We start from the raw sequence: 27,450 nt of genomic DNA on the forward strand, positions 1-27,450 counted from the left end.
AAGGTCCTGAGTTCGATCCCCGGTACCAAAAAAACCATGATTTTTTTTTTTAGTTATGATTTCCATGTTTCCTTTGATCCTATCCTACCTCAGTCCAAGCCTAGTGACCTACAGGCCAGAAGGAGGCCTGTGAAGCTCTTTGAGCCGAGACAAGCATGCAGACAGCGTTTCAGGTAGATGAGGTGGAAAGCAAGCTATGGAGTCACTACTGTCAACCACCCGGCGCTGCACTCCATACACTAGAAACATGTTATCTTGTGCTAGATGTGGGGAGTACCTGAGAGTGTGAGGGGCATGCTTCCCGGGAGTTTAACCTTTAGTTAGAGACACACACCTAATAACCCACAGTACGTGCTGCTCAGGGACTGGGACTGGCACTGAAGATCCAGCAGCTACAATGGGAAGAGAGCAGCTGCCTGTAACAGCTTTTGGAGAGAGGCTGAGCAGCTGAGGCATGAGGATACCCTCACTGGTCTATCAAAGCCCTTTCTGGCATCTGTTTCCACTTCTTTTTTTTTTTTTCTAGTGTTGGAGATTGAATCCAGGTCTTCATACTGAGCTACACCACCAGCTATTTAAAAATTTTGACGGGGTTTCATGAAGTTGTAAAATTACCCAGGCCGGGCTCAAATGTGCAATCCTCCTGCCTCAGCCTCCCAGAGTGCACCCCCCCACTCAGCTACTTTGAGCATCTTGATGGCTCTTTCCTTCAGCTTGGTCTGCCAAGGTCCAACCTGGTTCAGCTTTATCCTGTGACTTTCTCTTTCTTCTTTTGGTACCGGGGATCGAACTCAGGATCTTGCACTTGCTTTCTCTATCTTTACAAGATTCTCAAAACCCGAATCCTGCAACTGATCTTATCAGCTTACAGTAGCACAGGGAAGGGGGAGTTTCTTATCTTTCGATGTTCTCAGATACACAACACAAAAGAGGGATTCAGTGACATATCTTTATTATATTAAGGTTAAATTGAAAATATTTCATATAAAACATGAGGGGAAAATAACTTTAAAATATTTATCCTGAGGGTGAAATCTAAGTTTGGAGGTAGAACAGTCACATGGTTTCTACCAGCAGTAAAAGAGCTGCAAGGTGTTACCGCAGGGACACTGGCAAGCCGTAGGCTATGGGTGCGGCTCCAATAAGATACTTGAGTCGGGGAGCCTGGCGGGCCTGGCTGACATAGTAGAGAAGAGGGGCCCCTGGGCCTGCGTTGAGCCAGCCCTGCAGGAGAGCCTCTGTGTAGCGGTCAATGTCACGGTCAGTCACGTCCCAGAGATTACCCAGAAACAGGGGGCTGGGAAAAGAGACAAAATACAAAGTGAGGGCTCTGTAACAGATGACCCTGGAAGATAGCGGTGGGGGAGAAGAGAGGACTGAACCAATAAGGAACTACCTTGGCCCATGGTTCCAGGAGGAGGACAGAAGGGGACCAAGGGCTAAAGGCTCCTCAGGGAACCAGGATGGAAGGAAGGTGAGGGATGAGAGGAAGGAGTCAGGGCTCAGAGCTGAGAAAGAACCCAGGGGAGGTACAGGAGTTTTAATGCCCTAGGACAGGTCTCGCCCCTTGAGCCTCACCAGCCAGCCATGATGTACTTGAGCACGATGCCAGCCCCCTCCAGGTTTCCATGCACAGCCAGGGCCCCGCTGCTGCATCCAAACAACAGGGCCACTGGCCGGCAGCTGAGCCGCAGGACCGCCTGCCCATCAAGGAAGCGGGCACCAGCCCCGTGCCCTGCATATCTAAGGCAGAAGGAAGTGAGATAAGCACTAACCTACGAGAACCAGGCCTCAGCCTGTGACTCCAGACTCTACCATGCCAGAGCAACCCACAGTGATAGTATCCTCAGGGCTGCCCCTTTCCTCACCCTACTCTATACACTCACATGTATAAGTCATGTTCTGTCAGGGCCGCCTGCACCTGGTCCGGGCTTGGCACCTCCCCGACCACCCCTCTCCAGCCAGCTTCACTGCAGAGAAAAGGCGGGAGTAAGAATAGGACCTGCACCACAGGGATCACGTGGCAACGAGGACAGAGGGGACAGGAGACGGAGGTGGCTGCAACGACTGATTCTGGGGAAAAGGCACAGTGCTCTCAGCCCTCTGACCTGCTAAACTTGGCTCGAAATTGCTCCTCTGTGCTTGACAGGTTGTTGTGAGGGTTTAGGACATAGAAGGTGCTCTGTGGATCCACCCCTCGGCTCAGCACGGATGAGGCCCCAGCCTGAGGGGAGACACTGGTGATCAGGACAGGGTCCCGCTCTAAGTCCAACCTTCCTTGGCCTCCAAACTCCAAACCTCTTTCCACATCTGAGCATTTCTGAGAACTGCTTGCTGTCCTCTAAGGTCTCTCTCTTTCTTCAGTTCCCCTCCAATCACCAATCCTCCCTAGACCCGACCCTCTGAATCCCACCTCTTTGATGATGGAATAGCTGAGCAGGAAGTGGAAGGAGGGCAGCCGGGTGACAGGCAGTGCTCGAAGGGAGGGCATGCTTTCCCATGGCAGCTTCTGGAGGTCCTGAGCAAAATGCACTCCAAAGTTACTGTCCTTAGCCAGGGAACAAGGAGGCCTGGGGGGAGCTGGTGCCCACTACCCACTGCCCCCTCTTACCTTGTCCAGCACCAAGACAAGATGCTTATTGCTTGGTGCCGCCTGGCCCTGTAGATGCCTGACTGCCTCAGTCAGGAGCTCTTGGGCTCGGTCTGGCTGGGTCGGGCACAGCCCGTAGGCCAGAGCCTGAATGTCCTGGGTCGTGAGGGTACCAGCACCACTGAGCAAGACCTACAGGGGAATAGGGTTAGCAGGTGCCACACCCAGTGGCTTCCCCTTCCCTGCAGCCTGAACTCACTTTTAGCAGAGTGGTGTCAGGATACTGCCAGCCACAGTCCTGCAGCAACTCTTGCAGGCGGGAGGCCTCCTGTGCAGGGCCGGGCTCCTCACTGGAGGGCAGCAGCAGCCCCCGCCAGCAGCCCAACACATGCTTCTCCAGGGATGTGATGAGGTCCTGGGTGCGGGAACAGAGCCTTCAGACAGGAAGCTGGAAGTCATACTTTCCCCACAGGCACCAATATTTTGGAGCTAAGGAAAGCAGCTTCCAATGTATATGCGTGCCCTACATATCTTTCTGCCAGTCATATGAGTCAGAGTCTGGAATATTTTGTCATTTCCTCAGACTCTGGGAGTAAAGACTATTTATTATATATTGATGTGTTGTGACAAATATGAACAGGTGGGCAATGAAGGCTATAGCCAGGAAGCTGACACTTGGGCTTAAATACTTTTATCTTTTTTTTTTTTTTAAAGCAGTGGCAAAGTTTATTCAAGAAAGAGGAAATGAAGAAGGGTGGGGGGAGAAACTTGCTCTGTAGAGCGAGCTTGGGCTGAATAAAGAGAAAAAGAGGGTGGGAGCAAAGACAAAAGTATATACTGTGTCTGGGAAACCCAGTGTGGGTTATTGTGGAAAGTCACGATAGCACCACTCCTAATGGCTGCCTTTCTTTTATGATGTCCAAATCTCAAGGAAACCCTCAAGAACTTCCACATCTGGGTCCTGAGAGGGGGTGCTGAGACCACATGCTTCAGGCTGCTGTCAGGTCTCGGCATCCTACTGAAAACCTCTACTTTTATCTTTTTTAAAAATTTGAGCCGGGCATGGTGGTGCACAACAAGTATTGCATCCCAGTACCTGGGAGACTGGGGCAGAACTGTCTTGAATTTGAGGCCAGCCTGGGTTACACAGTGAGTTCAGGGCCAGCCTAAACTACAAAGTGAGACCCTGTCTCAAAAAACCCAAAACCTTGAGACAGGGTCTTGCTAAGTTGCCCAGGTTACTTCAAGCTCCCAATCCTCTTGCCTCAGCCTCCTGAGAGGTTGGGATTAAAGAAAGGCAGGTGCCACATCAGCTCTTCTGTCTCTTTAAATATTCCATTGCCACCCCCCCCCTTTTTTTTGAGGGGAAGGGGTTGATTTGGTTTACAGTTCATAGAGGCTTCAGGCCATGAACAGCTGGCTCCAAGGCTGGGATGGCAAACAAGCAACACAGAACAAAAACAACGTGGCACATACAAGGCAACAAAGGTAGGAAGAGCTGCCATACCCCTTTCAAGTCTGATGTGCTTATTATTTAAAAATCTTCCCCAAGTAAATTTTTTTTGAGGCCTACATTTCCAGAAAGGACTTGAAGTAGCTGAGCATTGACTTGAACCCTCTGCTGGGGAAGACACTGGCACCCTGGGTCACTCCTGGGGCAGCCCTGAGCACACCCCCAGAAGCACACACCTCCATCCTGTGGTCCAGGGCCAGCCGGCCTGTCCACCAGGCTCGCTTGTCAGTACAGCTGCTGTTCTCTTTCTGGTCCTTCTGGATGGCATCAAATTCTCTCAGGGCTGAACTCAGAGGGAGCTGCGGGTGATGGGGCTGTGAGCACCGGACTTATCCAGTTGATCACCATCACTCCATCCCCAGCCATGGGATGTGAGCAGCCTGACCAAAAGGCCATTGTGGCCCAACACTGCTCCCTGGTCCCAGAGCCCTACCTTGTTCTGAGCGGTGGGGATCTGCACAGTGACTGGGGGGTTGTCCTTTTCCAGTCGTGTCAGCAGGAGGGTGTTGCCCACTGTTCCAGGCTGGAAGGCGGCCAGGGCCAACACACAGACAGTCACCCCTGACAGAGGACACACCCGGAATCATGTTAACTGCTGGGAGGAATTCCCATCTCTGTCCTGTGCGCACAGTCCCCATCCATCAGTAAGGACCACTCCAGCTGGAGTTCAAGGAGCCCCCTGCTGCCCTTCTGGCTCCCTGAGGACAGGAAGCTCCTATTTCCTTGTGTCCCTCACAGCAGCTAACAAGGGCCCTGCACAGTGTGAGGTACTCGGATCACCTATCAGCGGGTCTCATGTTAGTGTAGGAAGACAGCAGACACCGGAGGAAAGCCTGAATATGCTGGTAACTCAACTTCAAGGATAAGCATAGACTTCCTGACTCAGCATATGTCTGTCTGGTGAGAGAAATATGGCTAACAGACGCAAAGGTATGACACAAGGGCACAAATCTACATAAACGACCAGTGCCTCAACTCCTCCACCCTACTAACTCAGCAAGAAGACGCAAATGAGACAGAAGAGCCAGCCAGAAGCTTGCCCTCATACCACTGGGGAGCAGAGCCAGGTGCTCCTGGAAATGCTGCTTCTCGGGCTGGGGAAAGGCGCCAGATCCCGACGTCCTGAAGGAAAAGAGGCACTGGATGCGGGCCAGGGGGACATCACCAGGCGTCTCCTGGAGGCTCAGCCCCTGCAGTTGGTCTGCCAGTTTGAGTGATCCTTGATGCTTCTGGGCCTTGCTGGAGGCAACACAAGCAGGGGTGAGTCCCCTTCTCCGAAGTTGGGACCCTCCCCACAGCCTGGCCAGCAATGGCAAGTGCTCACCTGAGCTGTCTGTGGACATGGGTGAGCAGCTGGTGGCGACAAGTAATGGAGACAGACTCAGCCACGAGGAAGGCAGTGGCATAGGGATCCTGGTGGCCCAGGCGCAAGGCCAGGAGGCGGCAGAGGTGGGCATACAGCCCACTAGGAGGGCAGTGACTGACCCCACGGAAAGCAATGCTCAGAGAGTCATATGTAGAATCCACAGTAGAAGAACCTAGAGGAGGGCCGGGGATTTAGCTCAGTGGCACCAAACCTGCCTTGCAGGCGCAAGATCCTGAGTTTGATCCCCAGTACCAAAAAAAAAAAAAAAGAGGAAGAACCTAGAGGAAGGTTAAGATACTTGCCAAAGATCAGTCTCCTGTTTCTTAGCTGACAGAAACTTCCAAGGAATCCCTATCTCATCTCCCCACGAAAAAGAGCAGCTACCCTTTATGAAGAGGGATGCACCAAGTCGAGTGCTATGCTATAGGTATCGCCTCACTCCATCCTCCCAAACCCTTCTTTTTTATTTTTAGGTTTATTACTATTGGTTTTTTGATACAGGGTCTCACTCTGTGGTTAGGCTGGCCTCGAGCTCCATAGTGACCCTACCAGCCTCAGCTGCTATTATAGGCATACACCACCATGCCTGGGTTTTTGTTTGTTTTTTTTGAGACAGGCTCTTACTGTGTAGTTCAGACTGGTCTTGAACTCACCATGTAGCCTAGGTCGGCCTCAAACTCACAGTGATCCTTCTGCCCCAACCTCCCAACCTCCCAAGTGCTGGAATTACAGATGTGTAACACCATACCCAGCTATTTTTGGTTTTTTAAAACAGGATTTTTTTTTTTTTTTTTGAGATAGGATTTCACTATGCAGTTCAGGCTGGCTTTGAATTCAGCCTGAACTATGTAACCCAGGCTGGCCTCAAACTTGGCTATCCTCCTGCCTCAGCCTCCTGCATGCTAGAATTACAAACCCCATTCAACAGTGAAGGAAACAGAAGCTCAGAGAGGTTAAGTTACTGCACAGAGTGCTAGATATAACCAGGTTCCATACTTCCAGACTACTAGATCCACGCTGGAGACACAACGCCAGAAACACAGAGTTTGGAAAGACCCAAATGACTGGACTTCAGTAGCACGCTCACCAATGGCTACGGGGACCGTAGGGAGCTGGAGCCAAGGACCATGGTCCCTGTTGCTCTCGTTGCCTGGGCCCAGGATAGGCAGCTCCTCCTTGCTGGGATCCCGTCTCAACACCTCACATTCTCCTATGGGGGCATCAGCACCTGCAGTTGGTGCCTTCCCACCTGGAGAGAGAACATGACTTCCACACAGAGTTCCCTCCTCCTGTCACCTGCTGTTCCCTTTTATACCCAGCTCCACACAGCCAGCAACAGCTTTCTTCCTGGACTCCCTTGGCACCACCAATTATCAGGAACCCACACACACACCCCTTCTGCCAGTCACCCTTATCACCATACCTGAGGCTGAGTCTTCCCCATCAGAGCCCCTGAGGGTCTCAAAGCTCATTTCCATCCAGTTAGTCAGTTCCTCCTCAGGGATGGTCCTCATGATCTCAGGGCCTAGCTTGGCCTGGCCACAAAGGGCTGTCTGGGGACCCTGCTTTTCACAATGTCTTGATGCCACCTTCTTCGTTCTCCGACTCCTACCACTCACAGGGGCACTACCTGGGGTAGGCACTGCATCTGTCTTCAAGTTTAAGCCCTTCCTAGGCCGGCCCCGGCCTCGGGAAGCAGTGCCCCGTCTTTTAGGCTCCTCCATAAGCAGTACCTCAGTGGAGACAGGATCTTCCAAGTCACTGTCATCACTGAAATTCACCTGGGATCAGAAGAAAAGGAAGAAAATAAAAGGGCTTTCAGAGACACCACCTTCTGACAGTAGGTGGTGCTGCAGAGGCAACCACAGGCACCATCATGGGGGCTTCTGAAGGCTTAGAAATTAACTTCCCCATTATACTGGCTACTCTTCTTTCCCCGCCCCCTTTCTTTCTTTCTTTTTTTTTGGTACCGGGGATCGAACTTGGGTCCTTGCGCTTGCGCAGCAGGCAGCGAAACCACTGAGCTAAATCTCCAGCCCTTTCCCCCTTTCCTTGAGACAGGGTCTCACTATGAAGTTCAGGCTGGCCTTGAATTCACAGGCTGGCCTTGAACTCCCAGTGCTCCTACTGCTTTAGCCTCCCAAGTGCTGGGATTACATTCGTGCACCACCACACCTGGCAACATGGGCTACTCAATCCCAGCAGTGGCTCCAAAGTGAAAGGAGAAAGAAGAAAGACAAGATAGGAAGGACAAAAAGGAAAGAAACCACAGAGCTAAGGAAGATGTAGGGATCCTGCCAACAGCAGATCAAGGTTCCTTCCACTCGGCCCTGGGAGCTATGCCACAGGAGCACTGCTCTGAAGAACACTGTCCTCCACCCCCAACCCCAAGACCAACACTACCTGGCCACGGTCCCATCTCACCTTAAGGCGTGTCTGGACCCTCTGATGTACTCTGGGGGCCTGGGGAACCTCGGGTTTGCTCTTCATAGGGCAGACTTCTTCAAACACAGTGAAGGGGACACGAGGGCCAGCTGGTCTGACCCGGCCTGAGGGCTTAGGTGTACAGGGAGGTCCTCCACCTTCTAGGCCTCTGTGAGAGGTAAGGAGGGGGAGAGGAGCAGAGGCTACCTGCTGGTGACCTCGTCCGCAACGTTTTTGGCCCTGAGTCTTGGAGGGCTCTGAGCCCCGGGGGCTTTTGATTAATGGTGGCTGCCAGCCCCAGGAGCTTGCAAAAAGTTGGGTAGTGCAGGAGCTGAGGCCAGCCAACTTTGTGAGGGCCTGAATCAAGAGCAGGCTGGCTCGCCAGGGCTCCAGCTGGTGGATCCGTGCTGCTGTGAACTTCAGCCCTGACTCCAGGGTCTTCCCCAGGCTCTTGTTTGATGGCTGATTCAGGCCCTCCAGTGCCAGCTGTGTGTACACCTGAGCCAGGAGCTCATCCAGAAGGCTTGGGACAGGAGAGGCAGGTGCTTTGTAATTCAGGGAAGACTGGAGAGTTTGGGTAAGGCGCTTGGTGGCTGTAGGGCAACCTTTCAGCACAACCTGCAGCAGCTCTAGAGCCTGGGCCTGATGGCCTGTGGCCAGCCTCACCCTTGCTGTGACCAACACCCAGCGCAGACAGACTGCTGAGAGGACAGGGCTGACACAGAGTGAGCAGTCACACATGGGGGAGTGAGACAGGAAGCCAGGGTGGGGCTGGGGCTTGGTCTTCAGGACTGGGGAGGAGTTTGTTGCAGGTGCAATGGGGCCAGGCTCCTTGGCCACAGTGGCCACCAGCTCCAGAACAGGGCCTCTTAGGAAAGACTCCTCCTTCAGAAGCTGTGGGGGACAGGAGATCTGGGCCTGCTGCTTCCCCTTCTGCAGCTGGACCTTCTTCACAGCGTCTGGGTGCTGGGCTACCCCACCAAACTCTAGGGAGAGAGAATAAGAATTACAAAACCCTTTGTATCCAGTACTTCCTGAGCTACCTTAGAGCCCAACTCCCTAATATATGTGTTATTTATTTACAAATTATTCACATGTATAACAGTCATGTTAGTGTAGCTTATTAGCTTTTACAGAAATTCCCTAATGTTTTCCTCCCATCCAGCAAGGCATCAACACTACAAAGCTCCAACCTGCTGCTCAGAGGACCATGGCTCAGAAGAGCAGGCTGGTGGTACCAGGAGGCCCATCCTAATCCTGCCTCCTGCCCCAAAGTGGTCCAAAACATTGAATTTCTCAACTTTTTCATTAAAAAAAAGCTATGCACCTGCCTAACTATATAGAGTTTTATGTGGGGTAAATGAAAAGTATTAGAGATGAGAATGGTGGAAGTTGGGCATGGTGGTGCATGCCTGTAATTCTAGCACTTAGGGAGGCTGAGGCAGGAGGATAACAAGCTTGAGTTACATATGAGCAGAGTACTGAGACCATGTCTCAAAATAAAAAATTAGAATAAAAACCTGGGCATATAGCTCAGTGGTAGAGAATCCCTGGGTTTGGTCCCGAGTACAGAAAAAGAAAAAGGTTGATATGAAAAACTGTACTATAAATACAGTGTTTCAATCATTTAGCCCTCCCCAGGACACTACATTTGTACTATGGTAGCCACACGTAGCCACTGAGCACGTGAAATGTGGTAAATGGGACTGAGGTCCTGAATTATAAATTTTATTTAAACCAAATTTAACTCTAAAAAGCCCAAATGAATTGGGCAATGCTGAAAACTAGGACTGGAAGGGTTGGGCTGGGGCAGGCCATCTGGAGGAGGGACACCGATGGTGGGAGTAAAGGCAAGGGGTGCTGCCCGGGAGTAGATGTGTGTGTGTCACCCCCACCGCTGCTTACCTGTGCAAGACTCGAGCAGGAACAAAACCTGCTGCAGGTCCGACTGACACAGGTCAATGTCACTGCGCGCCAGCTCCAGCTCCCCCTTCAGGACCAGGAACAGGGCACACCTTTTTGGGAGGGGAGTTGAGAAGCAGTCTTTCTCCTTGCCCCTTCCCCACAGAGTCATCACTGTCTTGCCTTGCTTCCAAAAGGCCTTCCTCATTCCCTAAAGCTGACTTACAGGCTCCCTGGGGAAAACCCTCTGTAATTCTCTCATCCCAACTCATCCTCGTGTATGCAGATGGAATTTTCTAATTGCATTCCTCAAGAAAAAAGAGAGAGAGAGAGAGAGAGAGAGAAATCTTGCCAGGGAATAAATTTAGGGAGAAGTAGAACTAGCTCTTTCAAGATGTATAAGCCTATTAGCATACTGAAAGACACATGCAGTCCATAGAAAATAAAACCTCTAACCTTGATTAACTCAGCATTCCATGGAATGCCTTCCACTAACCCCCTAAACATAATGTTTCTTTCTGGAATAGTCTGGGCATCTATAGTCTAGTGTGTGACTCTTGGGGTCAGAATTGGGATCCTCTCTGGCCCTGCACTCACTGGCGTGGGAGCTGCAGCTTCATTGTAAGTTTCAAGGCCTCCAAGCAAAAAGCCTTGGCTTCGCTCACACTCCCTAGGCGGCCGAGGCAGCAGACCAGCTTCTCGGAGCAGCTCAGAACCTCTGAAAGAACCTGCCATTTTTGTACCAGATTTTCTCCTGTAGCAAAGGAGAGAGATAAGACCCTCACTTAACAACAGTCTGGGCTGCTGGAGACAAAACTGCCAGCCCCACCATCGCAATCTACCCGATCTGTCCCTGGGAGGGCCCTACTGTCCTCCTCAGACTCACCACAGTCCCGAAATGCCGTCTCCACAGCTGCTTTCTGAAGGGAGAAGACATCACTGCCCATCAGTAGGAGGATGATGCTTCGGAGGAGCTTGTGGGAGTCTATGAGTGCTGTCTCAGGTGTCTGCCAGCCTGTGGGGAGGCAAGAAGAAAGAAGAGAAGCTGATGTGGCTGGGCCTTTTACCAGCTTAAACTAAAACAGCAATTGCCAAGCTTGCTGCCGCCCTTCCTTCTGCACCTGAGGAAAACAGAGTGAGTCAGGCATAGAACTCTCCTCTGAGACAGCCATGGGCTCTCAGAACTCTTTTCAATCTGGTTTTCCAAGCAGTTACTGGTGGGAGAGACCTGTCTGCTCCCCCAGGTCTCCTCTGTATGGCTCTTGGGTATGCTGCTCCACATAGCTGCACAGCAGAGGGGACGCGGGTGGGAAGAGCACAGAGCAGGCAAACCACACCCATCCTCCAAGAAAGACCATTGGCCCTACTCTTTCACCTTGGGCCCAGAGCTGCTCTCGCAGGGCATCTGAGAGGCTGTTTGATGAGAGGCTAAGGTAGATGGACAGCAGCTGCAGGGCCTGGACTCGCAGCAAGTACCAAACCTTGGATGACTTCTGGAGGGCAGGATCCCGAAGGACAGTCAGCAACAGAGAGGCACCCTCAGTCACCTGAGACACAAAGGGCCGGAGAAGAGCAGTCAGATATGCATTTCAGAGCTTGAGATGCACCAGAAGTCATGGGGCCCAACTCTGCTTTTAAAAATGAAAAAACTCTGAGAGAAAAACTAGAGCCTGAAAGAACCGGAGTTCGATCCCCAGTACCAAAAAAACCCAAAACAAAACAACAAAAAAAACACTAGAGCCTGAGAGGGTACAAGATTTGCCCTGCCTGTAACCCCAGCACTCGGGAGCCTGAGGCAGGAGAATCATGTTTGATGCCAGCCTGGGCTACATAGTGAGACCTTATCTGAAAAGACAGATAAAAAGATTGGCCAGGGGCTGGGGATTTAGCTCAGTGGTTCTGCTGGCCGCCTGCCTCCCAAGCACAGAGACCCAAGTTTGATCCCAGGTACCAAAAAAAAAAAAAAAAAGATTTGGCCCAAACACACACTTTAGCAGGGCATGGTGGCACACGCCTATAATCCCAGCACTCTAGGAGGCTGAGGCAAGAGGACTTCAAATTCAGCTTGGGCAGCTTAGTGATGTGGCGAGACCCTGTCTCAAAGTAAAAAATACCTGATGATGTAGGTCAGTGCAAAACCCCTGGGTTCAATCCCCAGTACCACAAAAAATTCCACACACAGGTAGTCTGTGAGAAAACTCAGAGCTTTTGGATCCCCCTGATTATCTTTTCTTTTTTTCTTTTTTTGAGACAGGATCTCACTGTGTAGTTCAGGCTGGCCATGGACTTACTATGCAGCACAGGCTGGCCTTGAACTAATGATGATCCTCCTGCCTCAGCCTCCTGAGTGCTGGGATTACAGGCATGTGCCACCATGCCTGGCTAGCACCCTGACTTTCTAGTCTATGACTCTAGCATCTTCCTGGGATCACTGTCTTCCTGGTTTCTGGTCTCCACTGCCCCTGTGGAAACTGCAAAAAATGAAAGGGCTCTCTACGAGAGGATGACAGACCAACATGGGCAGAGCCAGGAAATTTCCAACCCTTCACAGAGTCAGGAACATTCTGCCTACCTCCACAGACAGCTCAGAACCTAGACAAATACCCTGAAAACCCTAAAATCTTCCTGACACAGAACCGCTGAGGATTAGAAAGTGAAAAAATGAGGGCTAGAGATGTAACTTGGTGATAGAGCGCTTGTCTAGCATGTATGAGGCCTTGGATTTGATATTCAGCATTAGAAAAAAAACAGAGAAGGAAAGGAAGAAAGAAAGAGGCAGAGGGGCCAGGGATTTAGCTTAGTGACATCGCACCTGCCTTGCAAGTGCAAGGTCCTGAGTTCGATCCTGGTACCAAAAAAAAAAAAAGGAAAAAGGCAGAGAAGGAAAGAAACGAAGAAATGTAAAGAAAGAAAGAAAATAGGAAATACCTTCTGCTGAGTCCAGCACAGCTGACTTCGAAGTAGGTGACAGGTGAGGGAAAGGAGCAGGTGTGTGTCCGTGGTCTGATCGAGATGCATCAGACTTGATTCAGCCTCTTCCAGGTAGAACTAAGGAAGCAGTCAGCAGAGAGTGGGTGAGCAGGTGAGGGATGAAGCCAGATTCTTCAAATTAAGGTGGAGTAAAGCATTTGCAAGTCAAATGCTGAACATGACCAATTAAATATTAAATTACTTCAAGTATTTTAATCTACATAAAAGTTATTCACCCACTCACTACAATGTTCATTTAACACTTTCTGTGAACTACCATGGTAGAAAGACAAAGCTGACTAAAGAGCAAACAACTTGCTGTCTAACATCTGCCAAGGAGCAAGGACACAGGCACATGAACTTAATCACAGAACAGCGCCAAGGGGTGCAGTCCTGGGGGAGGGGACTCAGAAAGGAGTTGGTGCGGCCTTGAAGATGTAGGTGTATAAAATGCTTCCTGAAGGAGGCAACAATTGGGCCAAAGCCCTGAAAAGAGCACAGAGATTTGCAAAATGAGAAAAAGGGAAGCAGGGAGAGGTACATTTCCAGAGACAGGTACATACAGGGAACAGAAAGTAAGGGATGTGAATTTGCATAAAGTACATGGTAGCAAGTAGCAGAAAAGTTGAGTCTGGATAATGTGCTTCAGTAAGGGAGAAGCAAACCATGGAAATCTTTAACATGGGAAAGAGGTGAGATCAGACCTGTGCCTGTGAGTAGTGGTTAGAAGATGAAGTCAGAAAGGGAAGAACTAGAATTGGTGATGTAAGTCAGTAGTAGAGCACTTGTCTAGGTCTTGTCTAGGGTTTGATCCCCTGTACCACAAGAAAGTAAACAAACAAAAAAGAAGAACAGCAAGGAGACCAAGTAGGAGACATTGTGACAGTTGCACAGCAACAGCTGGGAAATGCAACATGGGCAGTAGATTCCTGGAGTAGAACTGTAAGATCTATGAATAATCAGTTTTTACACTAAGAAGAAGCCTCCTCTTCCCATAGCTGCCTGCCACCACTCCACAACCTCCAGCCTTTCAGCCAATGTAGTGGTAGAAGGCAGAGAAGCTGCCCTTTCCATTTCCTGTCTTTTCAGGGGGAAAGATGGGCCTCTAAGCCACGTATGACCTGCAGGCCCCAGGTTCTGCTTGCTGCTGCTCACCTGGGCATAGCTGGGACAGCCGAGGCTCAGGAGGACCTGGGTGAGGTGGCAAGAGGAGCTGGCTGCTTTCGAGTGGTCCTTCAGTCTCTCAGAGACAATCCGTAGGAGCAGGAGGGCCTCCAGGGCCTGCAGGGGCTGGCCAGCCAAAAGTAGCAAGTTGACTCTGCTCCTATGCAAGCCTCCATTTCTACCCTCTCCCCCCAGCACTGCACACCTTGGCCAGATGGAGTGTGGCTACACTCCAAGCCACACTCCATCAGCTTGCAAAGGCAGCCTGCAAAGCACCCACCCCTTCTGTTTAAAAGCCTAGATGCCAACCATCAGGAATAGCTAGGACTTACTGTGCCTACCACCATATGTCAGGCACTGCACCAAGAGGTTACATGCAACAATTCATTCAAGCTTCAGAACAACTCTGATCCTAGTTTTACAGCACAGGAAATAAGAACTCACACAGGTGAGGTTGCACATCTAAGTTTTCATAACGGGTATTTGGTAGAACCAAGATTCAAACCTAGAGCTGAGGTAACTTCCCAGGCTCCTTGTGCTGCAATATGGCCTAAAGACCACGGAATCAAAGCTCCTTTATGTGCAACATTTTTTGCTTTTTGTTTTAAATGTCCTAATGCAAGGTCCAAGGAAGAGCTTCACAAAGTGTATAAAGCCCCCTGCAATTGAATGTAAAGGCGTAAACCTATGTTTATTTTTCTCAGTATTTAAGCCTCAATTATCTGGCAATTGTTAATAATTCCAGCTAACATTTGAGTCTTCTGTTTATACAAAACATCTTCCATGCATTATTGAACTGAATGATAACACCTTGAAATAGTATTTCTATTGTCCCTCTTTAAAGATAAGGAAACTTGGACTTCCAGGGTTAGGGTTAAGCTACTTGTCTGAGGCCATTTACCAATAAATGATAAAGCCTGGATTTAAAGTCTGGGAGCCTGGTGTCGAAGCCTAGCTCTGAATCAGTGGTTATGGGGCTTCTCAGCAGGCTCACAGGCCAGTGAAGGGGAGGGAGCTCTGATTTGGGTTAGCCCTATCTGTAGGGGCCTCTGTCGATGCCCAGCCGTGTTACCTTTGCCACCAGCTGATAGAGGGCCACGAGGATCTGCAGCGAGGCTGCTGTCTGCTGGAGACACCGGACAGCTTGGGTCTCCCCCTCTGTAAGGACCTCCTTCCACAGAGCCAGGGCTTGGTCCAGGGATTTGGACTGAGCTGTAGGCCAGAAAAAATAACCAGTCTGTCTGCATGGGCCATCTGGAGAGAACTTGGTTTCTCCATAACATCCTCTGCCCACCCTGGCCCCGCCTCTTCCACACCAGGGGTCTCTGCTCTGCTCTCAGGAAACACTGAGTGCCCATGGCAGGCTGGTTACTGCTCTCACCTGCATCTGCAGCCAGATTAAAGGCGATGTTACTGTATAGGAAACGATCTTCCTGGAGTTTATCTTCATAGTTGAGATCATTGACTTCAAATTCTTCCAGGTTACTAGGAGCCTGGGCTCTCCGATCCCGCTCAATACCCTGCATTGAGAGATCAAGGTACAAAACTGGGCTGGTACCAGCTTACAGGGATCTCAGGGAACATTACTGCTATACCCAGTTCTATCGAGTCAGACTCACTTCCTGCATTTTGGCCTCCAAGGTACAGATGTAGAACCACAGCAGTGCCTGGGCTTTATCGTCCAGAAGCCGATTCTTGGCCTGAGCCTCTGGCTTAACAGCCTCCAGAAGCTGCAGGGCTTCCTGGATAGCATCCAGGGCAGAGCTGTAGAAAGAAGATCCGTATAAAGAAGATGACATTTCGGACACCAGCTCTAGTGCCCTGGGAAGGGCTGGCTGCAAGACAGCAGGTACCATGTAAATGAGTTCCCCTGGTCACAAGATGAAGGGGGCACTGACCAACACGGAGAGTGAAACGGACCCCAAAAAGAGTAAGAGGACACAGAGCAAGTAGCCAGAGTGTACTCCCCAGCTATTCCCTCTCACCAGTCTGTCTGCTGGGCAAAGTCGTGGTAGCAGAGCACCTGAGCCAGTTCCAGCAGGTGGGTGGCTCGTGCCCAGGCCCCAGTCGGTGTCTCCTCAGGACTCAGGTCCAACAGATCACAGATGACATTGAAGCGCTCCTGCCCAGTGTCAGCCCGCACCACCTTGTAGGCCTGCAGCTCCTCCCTCAGCAGGAGGGCCAGGGTCTCTGGGTCCCAGCCACTCAGGCTATCTCGCAGAGTCCTGAGAGAGAGCAGGCCCAGCACTGGTGTACAGCCTCTGTCCCCATGCCAGGGAGGCCCAGCCCAGGCCTAGAGCTCACTGAGTTCTAGTTCTGTCTTTCTTCTGTTTAATACACTGAAATGGGCTGCCACCAGGAATCACATCCAAACCCCTACCATGCCCCAAGGCTCGGTGTGGCCTGGGCTCTGCCCACCTTGACCACCAGTCTCTGAGTCCCCATCCTGTGCCCTTATCTTTCCAACTTGCTGGCTTTCACAAGTAGCCACCTAGCTCCTTCCCACCTTGGAGCCTTTAAGTTTACTATTCTCTATTTAAAAATTCTCCTCACTGAAATTGTGTGTGTGTGTGTGGTACTAGAGATTGAACCCAGGGCCTTTGCACTGAGCTACATCCTCAGCCGTTTATTTTATTTCTTAGTTTGAATCAGGTTCTCACTAAGTTGAACAGGCTGGGCTCAAACTTGTGATCCTGCCTCAGCCTCTCAGAGTGCTGAGGTTACAGTTGTGTGCCACCACGTTTATTTTTTTTTCCAATCCCCAGTACCACCAAAAAACCCAAAACCCAACAAACAAACAGCTTCCCTAAACAACAAATAACCCATATAAAGGTGCTCCCTCTTCAAATCCCCTTGTCTTCATGAAACACATGTGAAATGTACTTAAGAGAACTTGGGGATGGGGGAAGAGGGAAGCAAAGGGGAAGTAAAAATGATTAATGTGCAATATGTATATGTATTGAAAAAATGTATAAGTATCAATACCCTAAGGTGGATGTAATTATGTATCATAAGCATATACTAATTTTAAAAAAGGAACTATTCTTGTGTTTTATATCTCCCCAAGGAGAATATAAACTCCATAAAAACAGGCCAGGCATGGGGGTACACACCTGTATCCCAGCACTTGGTAGGCTGAGGCAGGAGGATTGCCACAAGTTCAAGGCCAGCCTGGACTACATAATGAGTTCAAGACCAGCCTGAACTACACAGTGAGATCCTCTCTCAAAAAAAGAAACCAGGCCAGGGATGTGGCTCAGTGGCACTGTGCCTGCCTAGCAAGTGCAAGTCCTGAGTTCAATCCCAAGAAAGTCTGAACACTTTTCACAGGCAACCCACTTTCCAGTCCCCTTTCTATCTCTCTTAGACAGAAGCTTTCTTTCTCTCAATAAATTTTTCCTACTCTTGGGCCAGGGATTTAGCTCAGTGGTTTTGAAGCCTGCTGTGCAAGTGCAAGGACCCGAGTTCAAGCCCTGGTACCCAAAAAAAAAAAAAAAAAATTTTTCCTACTCTTAAAAAAAAAAAATTAGCTCGCAGGTGCAAGGTCCTGAGTTGGATCCCGGGTACAAAAAAAAATTAAACAAACCAAAAAAACCCCAAACCCAAAAAACTCAAGAACATTGCCTGTCACTGTTCTAGCCCCAGTACCTAGCACAGTGGCTGCCATACAGTAAGTACTCAATAAGTAACTGATGAATGAAGGAATCACCGCCTTTCTCAGACATAAGGACTGAAGGATATGACCATGAATACAAAAAGCCACCCCATGCATGCGGGCAGACACAGTTGTCCTTCCCCCAGCCAACTCACTTCAGCTGTAGCTCCTTGTCTCCAGCCCTGGTTGCATCCATCTTGACCCGAACCCAGAAAGTGACTGGCTCAGCCATGTGTTCGGGGCTGCAGGGCTGCAGGGCCGCCAGCCATAAGGTCACCATCTCACAGCCCTGTGCCTGTTTACCCAGTTTCTTCAAACTCTCTACATGCAACCGGAAGCACCTGTGCAACTGACCAGAGATAGGGGACAGACCAAGCTGGAGTAAGGAGCCAGCAAGTGTCCACAGGCATACATATCACATTCCCCCTCCTCTCCCCCCATTGCCACCCTGGCAGGAGGACACCTGAGAACTAAGCGCCCTGGTCACTCAGCCTCCAAGGCTCCCATCTACTGGCCTGATGGTTGTCATCCACACCCTTGAAGACCGGCTTCTCTGTAATCGTTCCTCAGCAACAGGCACTGTCCTGACTCAGCAATCCAGGGCCTTTCTAGCCTCTTCCTTCTCTTGCCCTCCCTTCCCAGACAGTTACTCACCAGTTTAAACCTTGACTTCCTGTGCCCACACACTTCTTTCCATCCCTCAACAGCTGGTTCAGTTCAGCCCACACTTTCCTGCCTGGGTGGCCATACAACCCTGATTCCCCAATCTTGTCCCTTCATTCCATTCACCAGGGTGCAATGCAAACGCAAATCTGAGGTCACACCTCCACTTCAGTCCTGCAGACCCTTATCACCTCACTGGAGAAGAAACCCCAGAAGGGCCCCTACTAGGCATCTCACTTGCCAATCCAGCATTTCACAGGGAACCTTGCTTAGGACTTCCGGTTCTCACTCTGGGTATGCAAAGGATCACTTTGAGGGGAACATTACTTATGTTTCTGCTAGGGATCAAACTCAGGGGCACACTACTGCTAAGCTACATCTCTAGCCCTTTTTAATTTTTTATGGGGTCTCACTAGTTTGTCCAGGTAGGATTTGAACTTCCTCCCTTAGCCTCCCTCAGTGCTGGGATTGCAGGAATGCACCACTGCACCCAGCTGAGAACTTTAAAAATACATATGTAGCTGCCTGGGCTCCAGGGCTAGAGATTCTGATGCAATTAACTTGGATCAGGAATTAGAACTTTAAGTTCACCCAGTGGGTTATTCTTTTTTTTTTTTTTTGGTACTGGGGATCCAACTCGGGACCTTGCACTTGTGAGGCAGGCAGCGGAACCACTGAGCTAAATCCTTCGCCCGTTTTTTTTTTTGGTACCCTGGATCAAACTCAGGACCTTACTCTTGCAAGCCAGTCAAGGTGCTACTGAGCTAAATCCCCAGCTATTCAGGTTATTCTAATGTGCAGCTAGGTTGCAAACCACTGACTTAGGACAAGGTTAAGTATAAAAAATGAGTCAATCTAAAGAAAAAGACGAAGTAATAGTACAGGTGAGATTTAGAGGGCTGGGGATTTAGCTCAGTGGTTCCACCGCCTGCCTCGCAAGCGCAAGGTCCTGAGTTTGATCCCTGGTACTAAAAAAAAAAGAGAGAGGATTTAGGAACCCTACCTTACATACTGGGGCCAACTTGCAGCTCCTAATCCCCTACTCAAAGAAGGGTCCTGCCAGGCCCTTTCACACTACTCCACCTCCCACCACACAACTCCCCTCCTCCCTTCCCACGTCCTCTTACTTTCTCAGGAGGCACCTCAGGGTAAGTGCCTGGCTTGGCCAAGCCCAGGTGCTGACAGAGTGGCTCGGAGATGGCACAGGCCTCGGCATAGAGCTTGTGACTGTAGAAGCTATAGGCCAAGTTACTGGTATAAGAGGCTGCAGAGAGACAAAGGCCGGTTGACCAGAGGAATGGTTACTGCTGCCCTGTCCTGCAGGAAAGGCAGTAGAGAGAGGCTCAACCTGGGGTCAGCTCAGCAGCTTCCAGATCAGCCAGCCACCCCATTTCCTGTCACCAGGAAAGGAGGGAGAGGAGCCCTCCCCTCCCTGCTCCAGGCCAGCCTCTGCCCTCCTTCCCAGTACGGTGAACCCACACCAGCCCTCCCACTCTTATTTTACAAGAGCTGGGTCCTCATTCCCTCACAGCACCCATCTCCTCACAGGCCAGTATCTTCATCATGCTCCAAAGTCTGCATTTTAGGGGAAGTGCTCTGGCCCATCTCTCGCCTTCTCTCTCCCTTACTCCATCGAGGCCACAGTGGCTTCCTTGCTATTCCTCAAACATCAGACCCTCTTCTACCTCAGCACTGGCCGCTTCCCCTACCAGGAATGTTCTTTCCCAGGCATCTACATGGCCAACTCCTTTACATGCTCCAAGTCTTTGCTCTTGTCAGCATCTGAATGAGGCCTATCCTGATCACTCACTTTAGAATGACGACTTGCTCCTCACTCAGCCTAGACTCCTAAATCCCTTGCTAATCTTTCTCTGCTTTTCTCCCCTCACTCCACATTTCTTATTGCTTTCTAATATATTGATAATTCACATGAATTGTCATCTTTTCCCCAAAACCAGAATGCAGTGGGGCTGGGGATGTAGCTCAGGGGCATAGCACCTGCCTGGCAAGCACAAGGCCCTGAGTTCAATTCCTGGTACAAAAAAAAAAAACAGCCAATGCAACTCCAGGAGCCCAGGGATTTTTTGTGGTACTGAGGATCACAGCCTTTGCACTGAGCTGTATCTCCAAACTTTTTTTGTTATTTTTTTGAGATAGACAGGGCCTAAGTCACCAAGTTGTTCACCCTGGGCTGGAACTTGTGATCCTACTGCCACAGCTTTCCACAGAGCTGGGATTAAAGCATGCACCACCACACCCAGCAGGATTTGTTTTGTTCACTGACATCCAAGTACTCAGAATAGTGCTTGGCACAGTTGTGTTGAATGAATAAATTCCATGAACTTATTTATGCAGCTTTTTGGCTATCAACATAGAGATGGCTGGGAGAAAATAAAGTCAGTCTTCAGGATTCCGTGGGAACAATTTTCATATTAATAATTTTGAGGAAGCTGGGAGTGGTGGCACATGTCTGTACTCCCAGCTACTCAGGAGGCTGATACAAGAGTGGCACTTGAGGCCAGGAGCTCAAGATCAGCCTGGGGCAACATAGTGAAATATGTCCAAATAAATAATAATGTTTTTGATTGCCATTTTTTTTTTTCCAGTTTCTAGAGATAGGATCATACTGAATAGTTCAGGCTAATCTTGAACTCTGGGCAAACCTCCTGCCTCAGCCTCCAGAGTGCTAGGATTACAAGGCGTCTATAGCCACACCCAGCTGGATTGTTAATGGTATTTTCATCCCTATGACTAAATTCAAACACTGAGAATATGAAAAGTCTCCAAGCCAGGAGTGGTAGTACACACCTGTAAACCCAGCACTCAAGAGGCTAAGGCAGGAGGATTGCCCGAGTTTGAAGCCTGAATTAGAGAGACTGTCTCAAAAAAAAAAAAAAAAAAAAGGCACCAGGGATTTAGCTCAGTCGTGCTGCAGCCTGCCTTGCAAGCCCAAGGTCTCAAGTTCGATCCCCAGTACGGGGGTGGGGGGTGTCTCCAGAACCTTCTCTTGACTAAACTCCTTGAGGTTGTATGATTTAAAATTAAAAGGCATGCTTTTTTTTAATGCTTTTTTAAAATGAGGAAAATAAATAAATAAAATGAGGAGGAAATATGTTATGAAGTACAAAGATAGGCAAAGCTATAATGGTGGTGGTTGCTGTTCAGGTTGGAGACTGGAAAGGGACACAAGGAGGGGTTTTCTGGGTTATAGACCATGCTGTTACTTGACCTACATGTTGATTACAAAGTGTGTTTGCCTCATAAAAGTCCATCAGGCTGTACACTTATGATCTATGTACTTTTAAAAAAAATTAATTAATTAATTTATTTTTATTTATCTTTTTTTTTTTTTTTTGGTACCAGGGATCAAACTCACGACCTTGTGCTTGCGCAGCAGGCGGCAAAACCAGAGCTAAATCCCTGGCTTTCTATGCACTTTTCTGTATATTTCAATATAAAGGGCAGGGAGAAGTATATGTACATGTTGGTTTACATATACACAGAATATCCCCAGGATATACAGGAAATTGATATTAGCTGTCTCTGTAGGGAAAAACTTGAGAGATTAGGAGTGGCACTTTTTACTGTATGTCCTTTTGTACAACTTTAATTTTGAATCACATGAATATTTTACTCAGTTTAAAAATATTTAAGTTATAAATGTCCTTTAAAATTTAAACATAGGACTCTCAAAGACATTGGTAAAGACTTCACAAACAAAACCCCGATTGCACAGGAACTATCACAACAAATCAACAACTGGGATCTCATCTTATTAAAAAGCTTTTGCATGGGTGGGGATTTAGCTCAGTTGTGCTGCCACCTGCCTTACAAGCCTAAGGTCCTGAGTTCAATCCCTGGTATCAAAAAAAAAAAAAAAAAAAGCTGAGGGATTTAGCTCAGTGGTTCCACTGCCTGCCTCACAAGCGCACGGTCCAGAGTTGGATCCCCAGTACGAAAAAAAAAGAGAAACCACCAACAGAGTGAAGAGACAACCTACAGTGTGGGAAAAAATTTTTACCAGCTGATCTTCAGACAATGGACTACTATCTAGAATATATAAAGAATTTTAAAAAGGGCCAGGGATTTAGCTCAGTGGTTCCGCTGCCTGCCCCCCAACCGCAAGGACCCAAGTTTGATCCCATGTACCAAAAATAAACTAAAACAAAAAATCAGACCCCCCCAAGTTTAAAGACCCAACCCAGAATGGGCATCTGAAATGAAGATACTTCTCAGACAAAGAAGTAAAAACAGCAAATATACGAAAAAATGTTCAACATCACTGGTAATTGACAGATGCAAATTAATACAACTCTGAGATTCCATCTCACTAAAGAAAGAAAGGCTGTTATCAAGAAATCAACCAATAACAAATGCTGGAGGGGCTGTGGGAAAAAAGGATCTTTTAACCATTGTTGGTGTAGACTGGTGCAACCACTGTAGAAATGAGTGTGGAGATTCCTCAAAAACTAAAACTAGAGATTCCATTTGACCCAGCTATTCCCCTTCTTGCTATCTTCCAGAAAGAATTAAAAGTACTACAGTGGGGCCAGGGATTTAGCTCAGTGGTTTCGATGCCTGCTGCGCAAGCACAAGGACCAGAGTTCGATCCCCGACACCAAAAAAAAGAAAAAAAAAAGTTTAAACATAGGGTTGGCTTTAGCTCAAGTAGTTACTTCCTCATGTGGGACTTTCCATCCATCTAAAATTTAAACATAAGAGGGAGGAACAAGAGGGGAAAGGGATAAAAAAAGAATTAAAATTTTAGGTAGATGTATCAACTCCCATGATGAATGTAATTACTATGTACTGCAAACATACTAATAAAAATAAAAATTTAAACATAAATTGGTGCAGTTAGCATGTTTTGCTGTTAACTGAAAGGTTGGTGGTTTGAAGCCACCCTGGGATGGGTGTGTCTATTGCCAAGCATAGTGGTGCACATCTTCGATCTCACCAGTGGGAAGATCACCACATAAGGTCAGCCTGGGCCACACAGTGAGTTCAAGACAAGCCTAACCTACAGTGAGACACTGTCTCAAACAAACAAACAAACACCATAAAAGCTGGGCATGGTGTTGGACACGCATAGTCCCAGCTACTCAGAAGTGTGAGGTAGAAGGATTGCGAATCCAAGATCAACCTGGGAAACTTAGGAAACTTTGTCTCAAAAAATAAACAGGGCTGGGATGTAGCAAAGTATGAGGCTCTGGGTTCAATCCTAATAAAAAGGTCATAAAGTTGCATATCAGGCACAAACATTTTCATGAAACATTTATCAAATCAAATTTCAAAGTCAAGGAGGAAGCCGGGCATGGTGGCGAATGCTTGTAATCCCGTACTTGGGTGGCTGAGGCGGGAGGATCACAGCAAGTTTGAGGCCAGCCTGGGCTACACAGTGAGTTTGAGGTCAGCCTTAACTATACAGAGACCCTGCCTAAAAAAACAAAACAAAAGTCAAGGAGGAAAACTTAGTGCCCAATGCTAATCCAGTTACTTCTCTATTGGTTACAGTTTAACAGATTCTATAAACATCTCTCCCTGCCTCCTTAAACCACAAGGAGCCCCTACAGTGGTGAGAATCACCCAGCAAGGGCTATTCTTCCAATAGTAATGACTTCCAAAGAACCCCATATCTGAGCCCCAGGGCACTAACCAGTCATGGCCATGTAGTCAGTCAGCTCTTGGCCTGACAGGCCCTCCAAGGCCTCCAGCATCCAGACAGCAGTAGATCTGCAACTCTCCACTAGCCGGGGCAGGTCAGCCAAATCAGCTACCTACAGGGACAAGAAGGGCTTGACAGTGAGAAGAGTCATGCTATGGCCAAAGTGACCTCTACCCCACCCTACATCCAAAGCCAAAGCCACCTCAAAGTTCTTCTGAGGAGCAACCTTGGGCCCAGTCCAGCTCCATGGATTCCCAGACAGTACCTGACAGCCTTGGGCAAAGTCATAAACCATCACAGTGTAGAGGTGAAGACCCTGAAAGTACATCTGCACCAAAGACTGCTGCTGCTTAGAAGAGTCTGTATAGGCCTGAAGAAGGAAGCAGGGAGGTTGGTTTGAGGGGCAGAATCAGTGAACCCCAAGACTTCCCATAGTCCTAGAGAGCTGACACAGCCAAGGGAAGAGGAAGGAAGACATTGGGAGGGGTCACTGTCCTCTCAGAATGGACTAGGCTGCTTGCCAGGCACAGTCCAGAGAGTAGCTTACCAAGGAGGAGCCAGGACTTACAGGTCTTGAGGAAGACTAGAACTATACCCCACCCTACTTCTAGGTCCATAACTCACAGGATCATCCCGTAGCTGCTGGATAAGAGAGCAGTATCCTTCAAGAAAAGAAAAGAGGCTCCCAACAGCATCAGGTCCATAGTGTCTCTTGATGCCTCGTTCCAGGCCTGAAAGGAGGAACTGGCAGGTGTCATACAATGTCCGAAGTGGGGGTGATGGTGCCTTCATACTGTTGTTCAAGACAGCCGATGCCTTGATGAGAAGCTGGGCCACTGCCTGGGATCCTTCCTCTCTAATCTGAAGCAGCTCAACCCCCAACTGACATAGCTGGAGGCTGGGGGCTACGCTGGTGTCCCTTAGGTAACCATGAGCCTTCTCCACTGCACTGGTGGCCTTGTCATAGTGGTGGCTCCAGCAGAGGCGACGGCAGTGTTCTAAGGTGAGCTCCAAGAGGCAGAGGGCCCTCTGGGAAGAAAGAGGACTGGGAGAGCTACCTTCCTCACCCACCAAGGCTCTGATCACGTTCCTGGAAAGCAAGTCATCTAGGAAATCAGCATCTGCTTTGTCTAGACCACGCCCACTGGCATCAAAGAGCTGATAGGCGGCTACCACTCGACAGGCTGTTGGAGAAGCAAAGTGAGGAACCTCACAAGGGGTACTTTCATCCTCCAAGAGGACTAGGAAGCTCAAGGCCTTCATCCGAGCTGAGAATGCAGCTCTCCGTTCCAATAGTGCTTCTGCTCCCTTCCAAAGCAGAGAAAAGCTGCCCAGAGCCACAGCCTCATAGTCCTTCGAGGCAGCTTGGCGAGAGCACTGCATGAAGCAGGCATGGAGAGGGTGGGCAAGGTGGAGCATGGCCTCTGGGCTTCCCTGAGCAGCACCAACATTCCGAAGTAAGATGAAAAGAATGCGTTCCAGGTAGAGGGGTGGGCGCTGGGGAGTGGACACCATGTAGCCATCGCAGGCCAGCTCTGCCAGCTCCAGCAGGCTCCCCAGGTGCCCAGGGCAAGACAGCCTGGCTGTGAGTTGCTGGTTGCAAGCCCTCAGTATGGCATCACAAGTCTGTCTCCTCTCAATGTCAGATCGGCTGCTGGGAAAACCAGCTGGAGGCTTGGACAGGAACTCCTAGGAGAGAAAGATGAATGGGACTAGCAAAGGAGAGGTAGGGTAAGGAACTAGAAAGCTGCTCAGGAAAGGATCTCCTACTTATCCATCTCTTCAAAATAAAACAGAACACAAAACAGCTGAGCTCAGAAAGGCAGGTGTGTCCTGAGCCAGAGAGGACCCCCACCTTTAAGTCAGACAGCAACTCTTCAGCATCCTTCTGGCTGCTAAGCAGGGTCCCAAAATTGACTCCTTTGAAGTTCCTCATACCGCAGAGAGCTAGGAAAATGAGAAGGGGATTAGAGAAGGCAGGGAAGATCTGCAATGGAATTAACTGGAGGGAGGCAGAAGGGCTTCAAGGGTATGGAAGGAGGCAAAGAATCTCATCAGAAATCCTATCTAGATATAAACTGACGCTCCTGCTCTCCTTTCTTCCGGGCGAGCCCCGCACTACACCACACTACACCCCAACCTTGGAGGCCCCAACCTTGGAGGCTCCAACCTTGGAGGCCCCAACCTTGGAGGCCTCAACCTGGAGGCCTCAACCTGGAGGCCTCTTCGGTGCTCCCAGAAAACTCCCCTCACCCTCCCTCGCTGAGCCGCCTCGCTTGTTCCCTAAGTCAGCGCTGGGAATCCCATTCACCTCAACGCGAACACGCGCTCGAGAGTATCTCCGAAAACCTGCTTCCTTCCCAGGTCCAGGACTTCCCTCCAGACGGAATAATCCGCCGAGACCCAAAAGGTAATCGTTTTCCGCGCCAGCCCCTCCTTTCAAATATCGCTAGCGGCCAATCAGAGAGAGTACGTAACGGCGACGGGCCGCGTGGCACACTGGGCGTTGTAGTTTATCTGCCGCACTGCTCCGTCTCGTGACGCAGCAGCGGTCCTGCTGCTCTGGATTCGAAGGCCTCTAGGGGGCGCAGGTTGGCCCCTTTTCCCAGCCAAGGCTGAGTTCCTCGGTTACCGGTCGCTTACCGCTACCAGGAAGACCAACACCCTGCCTCCTTCACGCCTTTAACTTCTGAGCTCAGGCAGGAGTTTAAATTTCAAGAGAAGAGAATTGGATTGGACACCTAAAACAATTTACTGCATTCAGAAGCTCGCGCTCTTCGAGTTACTACAGAAAAAGGGTGTAACCTGTAGAATTACAGAATTGTTTGGCGATACCGAAATGAGTACAGTAACAACTGCCACCTCAGGCTCTGCTCTGTCTTTGCCTTTCAGCCTTACTCCTTCCATCAGCTCTGTGATTAAAATAGGATCTAGTGCTCTTTGATGAAGGATAAAGGGTAGGGTTGGGAGGAGACTGTGACTGAACTAGGAGAATTCATTCAATGAGATCTTTCCCTGTCATTTGTCACCCGCCCACCCATCCACCCCCACCCCGGACTAGGGATTGAGCCCTGGGCCTTCCCACTGAGCTACATCCTAGGCCTTTTTATTTTGAGACAGGGTCTTGGTCTTGCTAAATTGCTAAATTCCTCAAGCTGAACTTGAACTTGCAATTCTGTCTCAGCCTCCCAGAGTGCCTGGATTACAGGAATGCTCCATCATGCCTGGTTTTACATAGTCCTTAATAGTAAGTACTAATCACTTCCCCAAACTTACAGATTCTGCTGGCTCTGCTTCTCTTTGCTTCCTCCTCCAAAGAATTCAACTCAAAACTAATCTTCTGGTTAGCTTTTCCCTGATCGACTACTGGATAACAATCCTTCTCTGCTCTTTTAGAGGCTAAGAATCTGGCAGGGAAGAGTACTTTTAAAGAAGAAAAAGGAGGAGGAGGAGAAGGAGGAAGAAGCAGCCAGGCATTGGTGGCACACACCTGCAACCCCAGAACTCTGGGAGGCTGAGGCAAGAGGATCAGTCTGAG

At 49.4% G+C, this 27,450-nt stretch overlaps 1 protein-coding gene across 3 annotated transcripts; it reads right to left on the bottom strand.

Annotated features, from left to right (window-relative positions):
- Window positions 1–935: 935 nt before the first annotated feature.
- Espl1 (extra spindle pole bodies like 1, separase) lies at window positions 936–26,915 on the bottom strand. Of its 3 annotated transcripts, XM_004872730.4 has the most exons (31): window positions 26,224–26,914; window positions 25,768–25,859; window positions 24,537–25,601; window positions 24,178–24,282; window positions 23,904–24,024; window positions 19,375–19,511; window positions 17,740–17,933; window positions 15,915–16,154; window positions 15,549–15,693; window positions 15,311–15,449; window positions 15,002–15,141; window positions 13,921–14,055; window positions 12,724–12,843; window positions 11,171–11,342; window positions 10,682–10,810; window positions 10,393–10,549; window positions 9,799–9,908; window positions 7,894–8,879; window positions 6,893–7,250; window positions 6,557–6,718; window positions 5,428–5,641; window positions 5,152–5,342; window positions 4,537–4,664; window positions 4,280–4,402; window positions 2,850–3,005; window positions 2,612–2,782; window positions 2,414–2,518; window positions 2,109–2,224; window positions 1,887–1,970; window positions 1,579–1,743; window positions 936–1,297 (listed from the first exon to the last, which is right to left on the bottom strand). In XM_004872730.4, the coding sequence occupies exons 2-31, from the start codon at window positions 25,846–25,848 to the stop codon at window positions 1,096–1,098; spliced, it is 6,351 nt and encodes a 2,116-aa protein (XP_004872787.1). In that variant the 5' UTR covers window positions 25,849–25,859; window positions 26,224–26,914; the 3' UTR covers window positions 936–1,095. The 3 variants fall into 3 exon arrangements, with proteins under 3 accessions (XP_004872787.1, XP_021106248.1, XP_021106247.1); XM_021250589.2 differs by lacking the exon at window positions 15,915–16,154 and having other exon boundaries at window positions 26,224–26,915; XM_021250588.2 differs by lacking the exon at window positions 6,557–6,718 and having other exon boundaries at window positions 26,224–26,915.
- Window positions 26,916–27,450: the final 535 nt, after the last annotated feature.

The sequence above is a fragment of the Heterocephalus glaber genome, unplaced genomic scaffold, assembly GCF_053883595.1.
Source record: "Heterocephalus glaber isolate CG9 unplaced genomic scaffold, H.glaber_assembly_v1.0 deba00001060, whole genome shotgun sequence".
Taxonomy (NCBI): domain Eukaryota; kingdom Metazoa; phylum Chordata; class Mammalia; order Rodentia; family Bathyergidae; genus Heterocephalus; species Heterocephalus glaber.